This window comes from Eutrigla gurnardus (assembly GCF_963514095.1).
Source record: "Eutrigla gurnardus genome assembly, chromosome: 20".
Taxonomy (NCBI): Eukaryota; Metazoa; Chordata; class Actinopteri; order Perciformes; family Triglidae; genus Eutrigla; species Eutrigla gurnardus.
The window spans coordinates 21132197-21151962 of NC_139931.1; the positions used below are offsets into that span (position 1 = coordinate 21132197).

The window sequence follows — 19766 nt, forward strand, 5'->3', positions numbered from 1 at the left end:
CTGTAGTCTTTGGAGTTTGAAGTTATTTGAGGTTGAAAGGTGAAGGTTTCGTAGACGTCTCGTTTTAGCCTCGACATTGTTTCAACCTCTTTTCAACGACAACAGAGATGTTTATTCGATGGTAATTGGACATCTATTTTCTGAATTTAGACATCTAGTGAAACTTCAATTTATTTTCACACGGTTTTAGCTTAGCCATTTAATCTACTTATTATAGACAGAAATTTAAATGTATATAAAAATTCAATACAAAATGTATAGCCTGCATCTAGGACAACACTTCAGGTCATCACTCTGGGTCATCTTTCTATGTAGTCCTGGATCCTGGTCATTTCATCCTGGATCGGGGCTCTAAAGGCGGGTCCACACCGGACCGAAAATCGGCGTCTTTGAGAGAGTCGGCGTCCGTGACATGAGTCTCCTTGGTGTGGTCGCTCGAATCGGCCCACGTCGGCGTTTATTTCAGCCGATTCAAATGTGTAATCCGCCATTCGAGTCGGCCATATTAAGTAGCCCGACTTCATTTACCGACGCGAGTCGGGCAGTCGGTGCGGTGTGCACCCGCCTTAATGCTCACTAGTCCTCGGCCTCCCTCTTTCTGCTTGGTGTCCGATCTCAGAGTGCAGGACTTGGGGTGAACCCCTCCATGCATGAGGAGCCTTCTGGTCGTGATATAATGGCCTCCATCTCTTCCTTTGGCCGGGTAATTATACTCAAACTTTCACTATGTTCATAATCAGTATGGACCCATTCATTACAGTTAAAATGAGTAGGCTAAGTCCAAAAATGATTGTTGTGAGGAAAATTATCAAATGTGCTACAACAGACCTATAAAATTAAACGTTACTTATTTATGAAGCATACCCTGTATTATACTCACGTTTCTATTTGTATTATCAGCCATACGTCATACTAATTCATCATAACACAAGTCCATATTGATTAGAATGGCTCCATTCATTCAGCACTAATGCAGTAGGTCTGGATAATGAGCTCCAGGTTAACTATCACTGCTGACAGGAACTTTCTGGCACGTGTCCCGCTACATAGGTGAGGTATGTTGATCTGCCGCAGGGCGCACATTTCTAAAGCATTCCACACTTGGATTGAACTACAATGGCGTCCTGCTCCTGCGGGCCTGGAGATAACATTAAACACACGTTTCAATTCACCATGAAGAAGTCTGATGAAGCGAGTGTTTTGTGCTTCTCTCAGAGCAGAGAACACTCCTGTGGATGACAGTGAAGTACTTCGGACCTCGTGGTGCTTTTCCATGGCGCGCGGGCCAGTCGGTTGAAATGATGTCACGGATAGGTAGTCTCCTCCACATGACCAAATAAGGAGACTGACGCATGAACGTGGAATTTGTTCTGGTCAGTTTTTCAGTTTAATGAGAAGAAAGCCGAAGTGCGTGTAACGTTCGTGCTTTGTCACGTCTTTTCCTGACACACCGATACACGGACTCGTGTGCGTGTGCGCGCGAACACTCGTGCGTGAGCTGCTTTCTTGAGGAAACAGAAAAGAGGAAGCAGTTCCGCCCCCAGAGTGTGGCTGAAGGCCGAGGAGAAAAGAGCAGAAAGGAGAGAAAAGAATCCGCAAGCGACACAAAAAGCGCTGCTTTTGTCGCCTTAAGTCGCTGCTTTGGCGGATGGACAGCGGGACTCCGGCGGGACTTCGGTTGTCAGGGGCCGGCTGTGTGTTGGAGCCCTCGGTGCAGAACATGAGCGTCTTGTAAAGAAGTTTCAGTTTGAAGCCGCATCGATAAAAAAAATCGTCCATGCTGGTGTCTTCTGCTAGCATCAACGTAAACGGGCGGATCCACTCGACTTCTTCACTTTGGATCGTGTCTCGGCTCGGCTTGGCTTCAGCTCCGGTCCCGGGAGGTTTTTGATCAGGACAGAATCCTGTTCAAAACCAGTATGAGTGGAGACGAGGAGAGATTCAAACTGGTGGTGGTGGGAGGAGGAGGGGTAGGGAAGAGCGCCCTGACCATCCAGTTCATTCAGGTAATGTTCCCCACTTTATCACAGACACAGTATAGTCTACTTTATTACAGACACAGTAGTGTCTACTTATCACAGACACAGTAGAGTCTACTTTATTACAGACGAGGTAGAGTCTACTTTATTACAGACACAGTAGTGTCGACTTTATTACAGACACAGTGGTGTCTACTTTATTACAGACACAGTAGGGTCTACCTTATTAAAGACACAGTAGTGTCTACTTTATTACAGACACAGTAGTGTCTACTTTATTACAGACAGTAGAGTCTACTTTATTACAGACACAGTAGTGTCTACTTATCACAGACACAGTAGAGTCTACTTTATTACAGACGAGGTAGAGTCTACTTTATTACAGACACAGTAGTGTCGACTTTATTACAGACACAGTGGTGTCTACTTTATTACAGACACAGTAGGGTCTACCTTATTAAAGACACAGTAGTGTCTACTTTATTACAGACACAGTAGGGTCTACCTTATTAAAGACACAGTAGTGTCTACTTTATTACAGACACAGTAGTGTCTACTTTATTACAGACACAGTAGAGTCTACTTCATCACAGACACAGTAGTCTACTTTATTAGACACAGTAGAGTCTACTTTATCACAGACATAGTAGAGTCTACTTTATTACAGACACAGCATTCTACTTTATTACAGACACAGTAGGGGCTACTTTATCACAGACACAGTAGAGTCTACTTTATCACAGACACAGTAGAGTCTAATTTATTACAGACACAGTCGTCAACTTTATTACAGACACAGTATTCATCCAGTTCATTCAGGTAATGTTCCCCACTTTATTACAGACACAGTAGTGTCTACTTGATCACAGACACAGTAGAGTCTACTTTATTACAGACGAGGTAGTCTACTTTATTACAGACACAGTAGAGTCTACTTTATCACAGACACAATAGAGTCTACTTTATCACAGACACAGTAGAGTCAACTTTATTACAGACACAGTAGAATCTAATTTATTACAGACACAGTCGTCAACTTTATTACAGACACAGTAGGGTCTAATTATTCCAGACACAGTATTCTACTTTATTACAGACACAGTAGGTTCTACTTTATTACAGACACAGTAGAGTCTACTTTATCACAGACTCAGTAGGGTCTACTTTATTAAACACACAGTAGAGTCTTCTTTATTACAGACACAGTAGTCTACTTCATCACAGACACAGTCGTCTACTTTATTACACACACACAGTAGTCTACTTTATTATAGACACAGTAGAGTTTACTTCATCACAGACACAGCAGGGTCTACTTTATTACAGATACTGGGCAATATTGCCTGTAAATATAAAAATATATATGTTGTGTGCTCTTGAGGGCCAGCACTTAGCCAGCAGTTGTAGCAGCAGTGGGTGAATGCACACTTTGTTGTACACATGGATTTACAACGTGTTATCTCGCTACAGAAAAGCGTTAGCATAGCCTACCTCCGATCGATCCGAACGCCGTTCAGAAAACAACTATTTTAAAAGTTGTTTGCTTGTTGTCTTGAAATAAACAACCCTGTTGGGTCACATCCCTGGTCATATTGTTTACCTTTTTAATAATGAGGGGGTTTGCTTTCAGAAATCACTATCATGACCTGACCTGAAGTCTGTATTATATATCGATACAGCATAGTCTTTCTGCTTGAATGACACATTTTGCTGCAATTAAAATAATTGAAGTGTGATAAACCCAGATCAATCAGATAAAACAGACAAACTGCATAATTTCTAGTTGAAAAAATTAATACATCGCAATAAGCTCATTGATTGTATCATGACCGAAGCATTGTGATAATACCATCTCATAGGGCCTCTGGTGATTCACCACCAGGCAACCATTGCTTCAGAAAGGGATGGTTACCTATTGATTGAAGGTCACATTAACATAAGGTAGTGATTTTGCTAAGAAAAGCTAAAACCCAACTCTCACCTCAGCAAACTACAACTCTGTTTTTGGAAACTACATCATAGTCCTAAGTCCCGGTAGAGGCAGTGTTGGAAGGAGTTTTGGGAGTGTAACAGAACCCCACTTTGTGAAACATCTGGCAAATCTCTAGTGGCGTATGCTGTCAGATAAATGGAGTGGAGCAAGAAGTAGAATGTTTCCCTGTGCAATGTATTGAAATGGAAATACTCAAGAAAGCTACAGTTTAGACATGAAACGATATGAAAAATTTAATTGTCCTGATTATCCCCCACCACCCCGAAAAATCATGATTCACAATATCCCCAAATCATCAAAGGAAAACTGCAAAACATATTGGAATCTCTTTACCTAACATTTTGTTAAGAAACACATTTTTTTCCTCACATACTGAACATGTTTGTTTAGTGTAGATTGTAAAGGACAAATAAAATATAAAATATTGTCCGTCCATCCATCCATCCATCCATCCGTCGTCTACCGCTTATCCTGTATTCAGGGTCGTGGGTGGGCTGGATCCCAGCTGTCATTGGGTGAAGGCAGGGTTCACCTGGACAGGTAACCAGTCTTATCACAGGGAGACATGTAGAGACAGACAGGTAACCAGTCTATCACAGGGAGACATGTAGAGACAGACAGGTAACTAGTCTATCACAGGGCTGACATGTAGAGACAGACAGGTAACCAGTCTATCACAGGGCTGACATGTAGAGACAGACAGGTAACCAGTCTATCACAGGGAGACATGTAGAGACAGACAGGTAACCAGTCTATCACAGGGCTGACATGTAGAGACAGACAGGTAACCAGTCTATCACATGTAGAGACAGACAGGTAACCAGTCTATCACAGGGCTGACATGTAGAGACAGACAGGTAACCAGTCTATCACAGGGCTGACATGTAGAGACAGACAGGTCTTTGGACTGTAGGAGGAAGCTGGAGAACCTGGAGAGAACATGCAAACTCCAACTGGGAATCGGGAATCAAACCCGGGATCCTCTTGCTGTGAGGCGATGTTGCTACCCACTACACCACCGTGCAGCCCCCCGCATGATAATAATATTTTGAATTACTTATGGTATCATGATCTGTGATAAAATCTTATATTGTCCCATACAGAGTACAAATTGCTCCAAATTGCAGCTAATCACACGTCCACTACTTAGTCATGTCCTTTCTCTGGTTCCAGTCTTACTTTGTGTCGGACTACGACCCCACCATCGAAGACTCCTACACCAAGATCTGCACTGTGGATGGAAAGGAGACCCGGCTGGACAGTAAGGCTCACTCACACTGGATATGGATTCCTACTCGCGCTGTTTGTCAGAGTGTGCGTGTGAAAGGCTTTGTTTGAAGGCCGAGGGTGTGTTGCACCGTGTTGTGATGTGACACAGGCAGTGTGTTTGCTCTCTGGAAGTTTCATTCCCTTGTTAGGACTTGTACTTGGCAAATGTTCTTGCATGGAGCCAGGCTGCGGTGTGTTGGGTCACACTGCCGTTTCAGCACAGCTGCTGTTCATGTAGTTGTCAGGCTGTTGTCTCTACATGCTTCCATGTTTCTGTGTATACTTCTCCTATACAGTATGTTTGTATTATACCTGGTGTCAATGACCTGTCTTGGTCAGTTCTCCAAAGCTTCAAACTATGACACGTTTCAAAATAAACGTCCCTCTTCTCAGGAACTGAAGTTCAGGCAACAAAACCACTTTGGTTGAGGAAAGAGTGTAGATGGCGTTTACTTCGCTGACGAGTCTGTCGCTATTGACACCAATGATCCACTACTAACGACTGACGGGACACCATTTCACAAATAGCAGTCTCCTAGGTTAAAGTCCTGTGTTTGTTTGACCCGCCCTCCTCCCCTCCCTCCCTGTGAGGACTATCTCGCTCTTTAGACCACGCCTGTTGCCCTACCCATAATGCAGCGGGTGGCTGTGTCACATAGAAACGCTCACATGATAAATGAGTGGGCAGCGGTGAACATACAGTAACTGTTGATAAGAGATGTTTCTGTTGACGTGTACCTCCAGCTTTGTCTGCTAAAGTGTGTGTGTGTGTGTGTGTGTGTGTGTGTGTGTGTGTGTGTGTGTGTGTCTGTGTGTGTGTGTGTGTGTGTGTCTGTGTGTCTGTGTGTCTGTGTGTCAGTCCTGGATACAGCAGGTCAGGAGGAGTTTGGAGCAATGAGGGAGCAGTACATGCGCTCAGGAGAAGGCTTCTTGTTGGTGTTTGCACTCAATGACCGGGGCAGGTAATGGAATGGTTGTTAACAGTAGTGACTTTATTATGCAGATGCAAATTAGCCTAAGGCTAACTCTGGTGCAATGCATCAAATGTTTACTTTTATGTTTTTAATTGCACATGGTCCCTTTCAAATAAAAATCAAATCATTAACATGCTCTATTAAGTGATGTAAACCAGTGATACTGGAACCGCAGTTTACATTGTTTACTTTCCATTACTAATGACTCTAGTGGTTTCCTGTTTGCACTGATCATCACCCTGGAGCTGATTTGATTGTGTGCACAGAATCAGAATCCAAACGAATCTGTACAGTGGTAATTCTTGTTAATTCTTTCCCTCGACAGCTACCACGAGGTCCAGAAATTCCACACTCAGATCCTGAGAGTGAAGGACCGCGACGACTTCCCCATGGTGCTGGTTGGAAACAAGGCAGACCTGGAACAGCAACGAGTGGTTAGTAACGTCTTTATGGGCTATATAGACCAAATTCACTGTACAGGTCCAACTAAACAGACTCAGTTACATCTTCTATATCTGGTGGAAAAACTCAGTATCTATAGAAAAGAAAACCCAGTATCTATTCAAAAGAAAAAACAGTATCTATACAAAACAAAACCTAGTATCTATACAAAGAAAACCCAGTATCTATACAAAAGCAAACACAGTATCTAAATAAAAAAAAAAACAGTATCTATACAAAACAAAACCTAGTATTTATACAAAAGAAATACTAGTTTATACTACTTTATAGCACACGCAGCCATTACACTGACTAAATGGACTGATGACATCATATCGGAGCGGTCTGTGGTCTTCCGGAGTTCTACGATAGCATCTTACATTCCATACAGAGACTGAATCAAACTATGATAACAAACCATGACTTTGGACTAATCGTCGTCATTATGTCTTTACTTATTAGAGTTAGGCCGGTTCCTAGTTTTGCGGGTCTGGTTCGGTGTATGGGGCTAAACTGGTTTGATTTATGCAAACCGGTTGAACTGAGACCCTTTTCCTTGTGACACATTTTAGAAAACAAGAATGAGTCGACCCACAAGAATCCATGATGAGCAGCTATAAACAGAATCTCACATCAGAAACGTTCAGAAATAACTGATTCATAACTGAAGTGAAACTTAAATAGTAGCGAGTGGCTCAACGATGGATTTATAGAAATTAAAGTGGAAAACATGGAATTAAGGAAAAGATCAAATGGAATCTGAAAAAAATGTTTCCCGTTCGCGGCCTTTTCGCCATTACGGCGGAATTGTCTGTCTCAAAGGGGCTAGTGTTTCGATCTTTTGTTGCCTTAAAAAGCTGATCGTTTCTAGTCGGGACGCCAGTTTTTGTTCATTTTGCTTTTGGAAAAAAAGGTAAATTGACATGACATACAGAGTCTCCTTATTTGTGCTCCACTGACTCATCCATCCAGTTGAATGTTTTGTCCTTTTAAGGCCTTTTATTTCATTATTATTATTATTATTAACTTTGCTGAAGTTTATTGCTGCATGTTGAACAGACGAGGTGTGAAACGTTTTAATACTTGTCTTCTTTCAAGCCTGCTCGTTAACTCGCTCCGACAGCGATACAACGGCCAACGAGACGAACCGAGTTGTCTGATAGGTCAGATCGTCCAAACAGAACGAGAGCTGTACGAGATGAACCGGAAGAGTGACAGCTTGCTTTGTGTGCAGATCTCTAGGGAGGATGCTCAGGCGTTTGCCAGAGAGAACAGGATCCACTACATGGAGGCTTCAGCCAAGAACCGCTACAACGTGGACGAGTCCTTCCTGGAGCTGGTGCAAATTATCAGGTACAGTCCTGATTTGTTGCACTTCATTCAAGTCAAGTCGAAGTCACAGATTGTTGGCCTAATTTAAATGGAGTGTGAGCCACCCTTCTACAGCACAGTGTCTCCATACTCACTAAACACCTCATCGTGAGTTTAAACTTTATGCTGAGTATTGCCATAACTCAGTTGCGATGTATTACCTTTTTTTCAACTGAAAAACTGCACCGTCCCCATGAGGCATAAAAACAGCTACATGACTCATTTTGTTACATTTACTTCTGTTTGAAAAGAAAGCTACATCCAATCACTTGTTGTTAATATTACTTATTAATAACAGCAGATACAAGAAGTAGTACGTTCTCCTGGAACTAGCCGTATCCAACACTTCTTTTAAGGAATGCTAACATCTTTGGCTGCGTAATCTTTTATAAGAGCAGCTGGAAATCTTGCTTTGGCTGACTCTGAGTGGTTCATCTTCTCACCTTACTTCAGTAAACCATGACATCACTGCATGATCAGTCAGTATTTTCAATTCTAGCTTGGAGGATTTCCAGCCTTGCTCTTTATTGCTAATTCATACAGGGAGACTGTATGATTTATGATCATCTTATTTAAAATGATTTGACTGTTTTTCACAAAAAAAAAATGTGTGTCTTATCATGACGCAATCATTTTTTAACAAACTGAAGTGTTTCCAGTATGTTTTAGTGCCATGTCAAGAGTTTGAAGCAGATTTTGAAGATTATCACGTTAATATCATGAATCACTGTTATTTTAGCAGGAAAACCATATGAAAAGTGTAGATCATAACATGTCGAGTATCAACAGTCCATCATATGATGCTGCTGTGTAAAAGGAGACTCTCTCCCTGGTTCTGCTCCACAGGAAGTTTCAGGAGATGGAGTGTCCTCCTCCTCCAGCCCATCACACACGGAAACAGAAGAGTGGAAGCTGTCCCTGTGTCCTCCTCTAAGCACTGTTACCATGGACACCCAAAGCCTGCTCCCTCTACAGCTTTCCAAAAAGGAGTGTGTGCGTCTGTGTGTGTGTGCGTGTGTGTGTGAGAGAGAGCATGAGTTTCTTTACACATGGTTTCATTTGCACTTGTTTAAATCGGTGTAATCTTTTCTTGTATGGATGTAAAGGGAGCGGTGTCAGCAGCAGCAGAGTTAGTCCGTGGACCTTGTGGCCCGGGTGACATGGAGCAATAATGACATCACTGTATATAGTTAGCGTTCACTGATAGAAACATCATCACACCATCACATGTCGGCAGTGACATCATCGCCTTCACGTGAACAATAATTTCCAATACCGTGTCTTTAAAACTGGACAGTGCCAAACGTGTGTAAACTGAACCTGCTGATGAAATGTGGCGTGACATCGTGTCATGCTGCATGTCTTTCTGCAGGGGGCAGCAGAGCCCCACACAGGTAGGCTTCCAGGTTACAGCCAACCTTTCCAGCTGCTGTGTTTGCCTTTCAGTGCCTCATCCCCACATCCCCACCTCCTCCCAACCTCCTCCCCACATCCCCACCTCCTTCCCACCTCCTCACACCGCCACCTCCCCACCTCCTCCCCACATCCCCACCTCCTCACATCCCCCACCTCCCCACATCCCCACCTCCTCACATCCCCACCTCCTCCCCACATCCCCACCTCCTCACATCCCCCACCTCCCCACATCCCCACCTCCTCACATCCCCACCTCCTCCCCACATCCCCACCTCCTCACATCCCCCACCTCCCCACATCCCCACCTCCTCACATCCCCACCTCCTCCCCACATCCCCACCTCCTCACATCCCCACCTCCTCCCCACCTCCCCACATCCCCACCTCCTCCCCACATCCCCACCTCCTCACATCCCCCACCTCCCCACATCCCCACCTCCTCACATCCCCACCTCCTCCCCACATCCCCACCTCCTCACATCCCCCACCTCCCCACATCCCCACCTCCTCACATCCCCACCTCCTCCCCACATCCCCACCTCCCCACATCCCCTCCTCCCCATATCCCCACCTCCTCACATCCCCACATCCCCACCTCCTCCCCACATCCCCACCTCCTCACATCCCCCACCTCCCCACATCCCCATTCTGGTACTAATGTCTTTTTTTGGTTGTTATTTCTATATCATGAAATCTAAAATGACGTGTATATGTGATTATGTTTGTTTACTGAAAATCAAGTGGTTAAAGATAATTCCTGACAAAAACTAATCCGAACCTCTGGTTGGCTTTCTCTCGAGCAGGGGTGTCAAACATGTGGCCCTGGTGCCGGAGTGGCCCCCCAGGTGGTCCAATCAAAGGACAGAACAGGGAAGATGGATGAATAGTTAGCAGGTGTGAGGAGTCGGCGGTCTGTTGGTTTGGTTTGGTCGTAGCTGAGAGATCGGCAAGACATCTCCGGCTTCATCGTCTGGTTTGATTGTTTGTGTATTTTTAGTTCCTGACACTTAAAGACAGAGAGACAACGGGAGGCGTTGTTATTTACAGGTTATTATGGTCCGTTTGTTTTTGCTTTAGCCATCAAATTGAGCTGTATGTGGCTCATACTAAAGTGTGTTTGACACCCCGCCTCTAGAGCTTTCAACTGCATCTCATGGTCTTCATATAGCAGGTGGTCATACATCCGGATGTATCCGATGTGAATGATGTGGTGTGATGTCATGGTGATGTCACACACCAGCTCCAGTCTTCTCAGGGGACTTCCTGTCTTCAGGGCCAGCTCGGTCAGTGTCTTTTCAAAATAAACTTCACAGGAAGTTGGGTTTTGGCAACAAAACCGCTTGGTTAGGTTTAGGGAAAAGTGCGTGATTGACATTAATGTCACTGACTGACGGCTGTTGTTTACTTTGAGTTTCACAGGAGTTCTGAACAACAGCCTGTCTGACCCTAACGCATCCCTCACGGCACAACATATCCCAGGATTCATTGCATAAAGGGGTTGATTGGATTTGAATCAACATAGCATGAAGCCTGCATCATAATTTCAAATGAAAACAAGATTCAAATATGATAACTGCCTCCATTTTAATCCACTGTAGCTGGTTGCTAGGCGACAGGAGCAGCAATGGTGACCCAAACAGGAAATCCTTCTCTGATTTCAGAGACCTTTGTGGTCTTCGAAGGCCGCGTCCCCCAAAGGATGGACATTGACCTGGGACACATGATGAATGTTAAGAGGTGGAAAGTTCTGGAATAAGTGAACCTTGATGTTGGTGTGCTGGTGTGTCACATTTCAGTGTTATCCACCATATCACATTTGACGTGACCTCAGTTCCAATCACACAAGAGCCTGAAGGCTGCAGGTGTGTTGTAGTGGGAGAGAGAACTAGAAACGGAGGAGAATGGATATGGCATTTTAAGAAAAGTGTGATTGTGTTAGTTGTCATGGTGACAAGAGCTGTTAAGTGATGTCACAACTCACCAGGAAGTGAGATGACGCTGGAGTGTGGCTGGTCACGGGCCTGTAGTGGATGAGAACCTTCCAGGCTGCTTCTTATTTGCCGGAAAAGATTAACTTACGATTATGCACAAGAAAAGGCTTTATCAGTCCATTCTCTCAGAGAACAGCCAAATACCCACTTTCATTTTTTCAGTGATTCTTTTTTTGCTTTAAAATGTTTGTATGTCATATGTTTATTAAGCCTACAAGCTGAAATTCACATCATTCACTTTTATATGAAATAAAAAACTTTTATATATCATTAAAGCATTTACTTATATTTCTGTCTTATATTTCTTTCCAGACTAACATTTTTGTTATTTTATGTTCATCACTGTGCCATGTCCATATTTAGGTTAACATTACGTTATATTATGATGCCATGTCTTTAACTTTATTTTATACAGGCAACATGCTTAGCCAACCTTTATCTACCAGAATCAGGAGGCTAAAGAGAGCACTAAATAAGACTGAGTTGAAATCATTAACCACACTAACCTTCCTCTAATCTGGTTCAGCAACAATCAAGGAAGCACTAGCTACCTGTCAATCAGCAGGTAGCCCCGCCTCCTAAAGCATCTCCTGCTTTCTGGTCTGTTGGACTCTAAATGGACCATAATGTACTAAATGAACATCATGCTGGATTGAAGAAGACTTAAAACTAGAGATTGAGACCATAAACTCTCTAGAGATTGAGACCAAGTTTAACTTACTGAGATAATACATCAAGAGAGAAGTAGGACCATTTTCTCATACACTTCTATACAATCAGAGAGGAGTCGCCCCCTGGTGGCCAGCAGAGAGAATGCTCACCATATCTGTCTCAACCCCCAAATCCCCCAAATTGCTGAAACCAATGAGCCATAATAGAGCATGGGGATGCCCCCCCTCCTATAATGCTCTAAGCCCTTTAACACTTTCATAATTTATTTTAATTAACCAACTTATGAATGTATTGTGATTTATGACTACAACAACTTGACCCACACTGCCGAGCTGCATCTGAGCACTGACCTCCGGGTTCCCAGCTTTCACATGAATTACAACACTACTGACATATATTGTTGACATTCTATCTCCCTCTAAAAGTCCTCTGTGCCAACCTCAAGAAGACAAGGACAGCTCTATGTGGGTCTCTGATTGTTAGAAATCAGCAGAAACTACAGTCAACAACTCTGAAAAGAATTTGAACAAAAACAGCTGTTTAGTTTGAAAACTGTCTTTTCTTTCTTGTCTGCAGGACGAAACATGCAAGCAAACAAAGCCAGTGTGTAGTCAGTAGGTGGTGAGACAGACAGGTTGGTTGAGTAGGTGGTGAGACAGGTTTGTTCCTCCCTCCAGCTACTATGCTGTCCAACAGGTTTGGTGAGGTGACGTTTGTGTAGGAAAACAGCACAAGCACTTTTGGCTGACGGTTCCTACACAAAGAGGTTTATTTGGAGGGAATAGTGGGATTCCATGTTCCTGATCGTCTAAAAGGATACCTTCCATCTATTTCTCCTGGAGAGCGCTGACGGACAGGGCAAACGGGGTTGGACAGGTGAGTGTGAGAGGCTCATCTATCTCCTCGGGCCACGAGCGTCGCATTCATTTCCACAGACTTCCTTCTCATTCTTGTGTCTAGTCTCTGGCTTCAATGGCAGCCTCGGCAGCGGTGTGGATTCCTCTGCTATCCCTGCTGCAGCTCGCTCACTGCTCTGTTCTCCACAGACATGCTCCAGGTGAACCACACCTCTTCTCTAGTCACTCAGTCCCACTCACCAACACAATATAGGACTGCATGTCACATTTAGAACCATGATCATCAGGTGGATGGACCGCTGTCTGTCTAAACTATACATGGCACAATATGAAAAATGTCTGGCATGAATAATTGCAAGAATATTCCAATAATCATCAAAATGTTCAAAATGAGGATACTGTATTTAAGACGATGACGATTATGGAAATTCACCACAATCAACACTATTTTTTTTTTATCACGATCCAAGATCAAACTCCTAGATTGTCATGTTCAAATTCAATTGAACTCATTATCTCAGATGTGAAACAGAAGACACATCCAGGGCCGGCACAAGCCTTTTGGGGGCCCTAAGCATAATTTGATTTGGGGGCCCCCCTCCCACCACAGAGTCACCTGTGCTTGATCTCACACTATAATGTTACATTATGAATTGTTAATTATATCACAACTCACATTCTGTGATATTTATCTGAGGGGCCACATTCAGGCATCATAACCCATTTTGTATGATTAAGGGGCCCTATTAAATCAGAATTATCTTTCTTTTGCGTACAAACTTTGATGTTTATGTCACCTGTTTTGTTTATATAATATGTTAAAAAACAACAGCAACAACAACACACCAAGCAGCTGCTTAGTTTGCTTATGCCTCGAGCTGGGCCTGGGCAAATTAATATACCAATAACAACAACATTAGATGTGACCACAATGTTGAGTTCAAGGGCCAAACCTGTGAGCATTAGAACATTTTGTGTTCATGGGTTTGTATTGTTGAGGCTCTGTGTCCTGCAGGAGGGCCGTTGTTGGTGGACCAGCAGTCGGCCGCCTCCTTCCTGTCCCGCTCGCTGCTCTACAACAGCTGGGACTTTGAGATCGTGGCTGGGGACAGTCTGGAGAGGGAGTGCATGGAAGAGAAGTGCAGCTACGAGGAGGCCAGAGAGGTGTTCGAGGACATCACCAAGACGGTAATGCTTCCATTTTGTGTGACAGCTGTGAGAACAGTGACAACATTGAAAGGAACTAGAAATTCATAGTATCCTTTAGTTTTTATCACCGCATTATTGCATTTGCAACTTTAGGGTGGAGAACATCTGTTACTCTTGTGGTATTTAAACACTGGCTGTAATATTTTCTTGTTCTAATTAATGAAAATAAAATCCTATTTTGCTTCCATTTGTAGGACTTGTTTTGGGCCAGCTATGTCGACAGTCACGGTAATGCTTTAAAAGATCAATAGAATTCCTGCTTACATTAACTTCTCGGCGGGGCATTAGCTCAGGAGGTAGAGCGGGTTGGCTGGTAACTGCAAGATTGCTGGTTCGATCCCCGGCTCCTCCTAGCTGAGTGTCTGGCGTCCCTGAGCAAGACGCCTCACCCTAATTGCTCCTGACGCGCTGGCCTTCACCCTGCGTGGTTGACTCTGCCGTCGGTGTGTGAATGTGTGTATTTTATGAATGGGTGAATGTCAGTCATTACTGTAAAGCGCTTTGGATAAAAGCGCTATATAAATGAGAACCATTTACATTCAGCAGCATGTTGTGTTTTCACACTGACACATCACAATGATAAATATATCAATGTCAACATTAGAATTATATTATTATTATGGTTAAAGATACGGCCTGATTTTGTTGCCCACAACTCCAACTCTTCTAATGACCTCGTGAAGGACATTTTGGGGACTTTACATTCAGCCACTCTGTGAAGGTGTAGACAAAATGCTCCTGTATGTGTGCATGCTTATGCTGCAAACGTCACTGTCTAACTGGACAGCAACAGTGCTGAGTCGACAGGGCAGGTGTCATGTTCCAACATGACACCATGAAATTCATGTACATTGGTTTACATTGGTTTACATTGGCTTCAGCCTATATGGCTCATTTCCAGCTGTAGTTCCCGGCCTCTTGATAGGCACCCTGAAATACAATAGTTCAAAAATATAAATTACAGTACAGTTATAAAATAGAAATACAAACATATTGCAGGAGGTGCGAGCACAAGCAAGCAATCACAGAGCAATCACAAGTCAAAGAAGTTCATGCAATAATAACAATACATAATAACAATACCAAGGGGACGAGGGAAAAGAAAATAGTTACTGCGGCAACATTGAAGGCACATAAGACATAACATGCACGTATAAGACATAACATGCACACACAAGACAGTATAACATGCACGTATAAGACATAACATGCACACACAAGACAGTATAACATGCACACATAAGACATAACATGCACACACAAGACAGTATAACATGCACATATAAGACATAACATGCACACACAAGACATAACATGCACACACAAGACATAACATGTGCATGTTATGTTATAAGACATAACATGCACATATAAGACATAACATACACACACAAGACATAACATGCACACACAAGACATAACTTGCACATATAAGACATAACATGCACATATAGGACATAACATGCACATATAAGATATAACATGCACACATAGGACACAACATCAATGAGAAAAAAGCTGACAATTCATGTCTCTGTACATGAAACCAATAGATTGTAATTCATGACTATTTCATGATCTGTGTGAGACTGGGTTGCATATTCTGTACTGCATAGAGCATCAAAAAGGAGGACTGTGTTGCAGTTACACATTTAGACTGTAGGTGTCACTGGTAACAACAGCCAACCAGTCGTGATTACAGTTTTTTACGATTGTTTACACACTAAAATAAAAATTTCCACACAATTTGCGAAATTCTACTCCAAGGAGCAAAACACCTCCACAGATTTGCACATTACACACAATGTCTGCTTCACCCTTTTTGCAAAACATTACACACAGGGATTTGTAAAACGCTACACACATTTTCACACCTTAGACACAGATAAGGATTGTGAGGTTACTTCCTATATTACAAAGCCCCGGATTGCCAATGACCACACTAATAAACAAATTGGATAATCACATCCACCAAGTGTGGAAGCACACATGTGCTTATTTGAAAATGCAGCACTCAGGCGTGCTATAAAAGGCAGCACTTGAGTTCACCTGTCTTCAACAAAAATGGAAGGAGCTAGAAGAAGAAGAAGAGTGAGAATGAGAGGGGGAGCTCAAAGAGGAGATGAAAGCGGTAGAGGAAGAGGAGAAGGAGGTAGAGGAGGAGGCCCAGGTAGAGGAAGAGGAGAAGAAGGAGATAGAGGAAGAGGTAGATAAAATAAATGCTTGAAATATTCAGTCTGCAGCATCAGTGTTGTGCAGTGCTTGGTAAGTTTATAGGCCTATTTGTGTACATTCTCCCTATATCTCAAACTAATCATGAAGAATGTTGTGGGTTTGTCACTATTTTTTTGACATCTAAATTATGTCTGGCCAAAAATCTAGCACATGCTATTTCCTAAAATTAGTTTTTTACAAATGTGTTTTTTATTTATGACAGCAGTGTGAAACTGGCTGCAATAGTGTCTGATCATTGAGGACTGTGTTGGTTAAATGAAAACTAATAGCATTTTCACAAATATGTGTATATGTTTTGACTGATGTGTGTATGTTTTGACTGAAGTGTGTCATTTTGCAAACAATCTAGGAATCATGCAAATTGAGTTTGGTGTTTGGATAATTGTGATTATATTTTGAAAAAAGAACCCAGTTTTCAAAATTGCATGTAAACAATTGAAAAAAACTGTAATGAGTGACTGACAATGATGAAGCAACGGTTTGATGTCAGCTGTGTTTGTCTCTGAAGCGTATGCACCCAAAGTGGACGTGTCGGGGCTGGTGGCAGGAATCATGGCCTTCCTTGTGTCTGCTGTCATTGCCACTGTGCTGGGAATCTACTGCTACAAGTCCAAGAAAGGTGGACGAAGGTCAGCCAGATACTTACTAGAAATATGCATAACTGACTTAGGGATTTGAAAAAACATCATCAGATTAAGCACCAAAACTACAAAGTTAGGTTTAGGCATCAAAACTACAAAGTTAGGTTTAGGCAACAAAATTACAAAGTGAGGTTTGGAAAACAAAACTACAAAGTGAGGTTTAGACAACAAAACTACAACATTTGGTTTAGGCATCAAAACTACAAAGTCAGGTTTAGGCATCAAAACTACAAAGTTAGGTTTAGTCATCAAAACTACAAAGTTAGGTTTAGTCATCAAAACTACAAAGTTAGGTTTAGGCATCAAAACTACAAAGTTAGGTTTAGGCATCAAAACTACAAAGTGAGGTTTAGTCATCAAAACTACAAAGTTAGGTTTAGGCAACAAAATTACAAAGTGAGGTTTGGAAAACAAAACTACAAAGTGAGGTTTAGACAACAAAACTACAACATTTGGTTTAGGCATCAAAACTACAAAGTCAGGTTTAGGCATCAAAACTACAAAATTAGGTTTAGGCATCAAAACTACAAAGTTAGGTTTAGACAACAAAACTACAACATTTGGTTTAGACAACAGAACTACAAAGTGAGGTTTAGGCATCAAAACTACAAAGTTAGGTTTGGACAACAACACTACAACATTTGGTTTAGGCATCAAAACTACAAAGTTAGGTTTAGTCATCAAAACTACAAAGTTAGGTTTAGGCAACAAAATTACAAAGTGAGGTTTGGACAACAAAACTACAACATTTGGTTTAGGCATCAAAACTACAAAGTCAGGTTTAGGCATGAAAACTACAAAATTAGGTTTTGGCATCAAAACTACAAAATTAGGTTTAGTCATCAAAACTACAAAATTAGTTTTAGTCATCAAAACTACAAAGTCAGGTTTAGGCATCAAAACTACAAAATTAGGTTTAGGCATCAAAACTACAAAATTAGTTTTATGCATCAAAACTACAAAGACAGGTTTAGGCATCAAAACTAGAAGTTGAGTTTTAAAAAGTGAGGTTTAGGCAACAAAACTATACATTTTTAATTAATATTATTTATTTACTGTGCCTGGCTACAAGTAACTAGACAACATTTATTATTATTATCATTGTTTTTGTTGTTATAACGTTTTTCATTTCATTTCACCATATAGCTATTTGAACAATGCAACTCAGACAGTAGCATTGAGCCAAACCCACTGCTGATAAAAATAACCAATAGTCCTGTCTGTAGTTCACTGAGTCCCATAAAGCCCTCTCTCCAGCACATCATCTGGTGAAAATGTCCACTTGTACATGACACATTCACTGTATAACAGGTAAATCAAACATATTAACTGAGCTCATCATGTCTGCTTTAGACCTGATAAGTGACTCGTTTGGTTTGTGTGTGCTGGTCCAGAGCTCCGGTGAGGATGGCAGCAGATGGGCATCCAACCCAGGAGATGTTGCCCCTGGCAGCGATCAACGTCCCAGGTCTACCTAGCTACAACGAGGCTCTGAACCGAAGTGGACAACACGATGCAGCACCACCACCTTATTCAGGGTAAGGGTAACGTCTACATGGATCCAAGGGTAACGTCTACATGGATCCAAGGCAGTGTTTAAATCTAACCAAAAACGTACAAAACAAAAGGATACACTGCACATTATGGCAGGGAACACCTGGACAGGGTGATTGTACAATTTGTTCAACGATATTCAGTTTGTAGTCTCATTAATGCTACTTAAGAAAATTGTACAAAAATACATATATTGTGTGGTGAAGTGTGGAGGATGAATTTCGGAGTCTGGCCGCTCACTGATGCTGGTAGATGCTACCAGTGATGTTCCGGTGGTTTGTAAAGTCCTCCTGTCCTGGACCCTGAACATCCCATGATAGTTTAATATTTCCAGGATGTTTTCTATTGCTCCTCTGGGAAATGTAACAAAAACGTATTGAGTTTCTTTGAGAAATACAGCTGATACGGCTTTTTTCACCGGGCTGGAGCCGTATGATTGTTGTCCGAGATGCTGATTCCAAAGAACTTAAAACTGAATTTGCTGAATTTGCAAGTGTTGTTGCCAGTACGCTTGCTGTCTAGTCTTTCTAGGAACACAAACACAGAACTCCATGGAGCACTCACAGAGATTTCTCCTCTCTTTGACCACAGGGGGGCGCCATCAGAGCCTGCTGATCCCGGAGACGACGAATGAGAGGGCTGGCAGAGCCTCTTCATTCGAGGTGATGGGCACTAGTGGTTAGAGTGAACTTTTTGATGATTACATGTTTTTTTGTTGTTGGTATGCTGTATTTATAAGTGAAGTGGGGACACAATCCCAGAATGGACCCTACTGACAGTATGATGTGCATCATGGCTGGCCAGTGGTCTGTCCACCACACATGTGTTGCTTTAAAGTGGGTACAGCCGAGGGTGTGGTTCGCTTTTGGTGGTTGCACTGTACATCAAAATGTGTTGTGATTTTTGCAGAATGATAAAAGACAATTCACGTGGACGAGGTCTGCAACAAAACCCCCAAAACATGTTTTTATATAATAAATGAAATAACAATTACACGTGCCTCCAGTCTATTTAAACATCTGTTGTAACTTGTAGGCCTACATGGAGTCGGGAGGATGTCAGCGCATCACCCCGTCACATGCCGCAACTTGTGTTTTATCACAAGCGCTTTATTGTAGAAACGCAGCCCTGTCACCAGACTCCATTTGAACCGTCTTCCACAATG

General features: G+C 42.4%; 2 protein-coding genes and 1 long non-coding RNA gene across 3 annotated transcripts; all 3 read left to right on the forward strand.

Annotated features, from left to right (window-relative positions):
- Positions 1–1458: 1458 nt before the first annotated feature.
- Positions 1459–9459, forward strand: rras (RAS related). The gene is made up of 6 exons (XM_084036201.1): positions 1459–2006; positions 5146–5233; positions 6101–6203; positions 6541–6649; positions 7891–8009; positions 8874–9459. Exons 1-6 carry the CDS (start codon positions 1920–1922, stop codon positions 8959–8961), a joined length of 594 nt encoding a protein of 197 aa, XP_083892327.1. The 5' UTR covers positions 1459–1919; the 3' UTR covers positions 8962–9459.
- A 594-nt stretch (positions 9460–10053) lies between these two features.
- Positions 10054–11721, forward strand: LOC311030449. The gene is made up of 2 exons (XR_014598985.1): positions 10054–11210; positions 11298–11721. It is a non-coding gene; the product is annotated as an uncharacterized lncRNA (long non-coding RNA).
- A 1087-nt stretch (positions 11722–12808) lies between these two features.
- Positions 12809–19588, forward strand: prrg2 (proline rich Gla (G-carboxyglutamic acid) 2). Its single transcript, XM_084036252.1, has 7 exons — positions 12809–12981; positions 13066–13162; positions 13978–14150; positions 14366–14399; positions 16915–17035; positions 18442–18585; positions 19193–19588. The coding sequence occupies exons 2-7, from the start codon at positions 13078–13080 to the stop codon at positions 19233–19235; spliced, it is 600 nt and encodes a 199-aa protein (XP_083892378.1). The 5' UTR covers positions 12809–12981; positions 13066–13077; the 3' UTR covers positions 19236–19588.
- Positions 19589–19766: the final 178 nt, after the last annotated feature.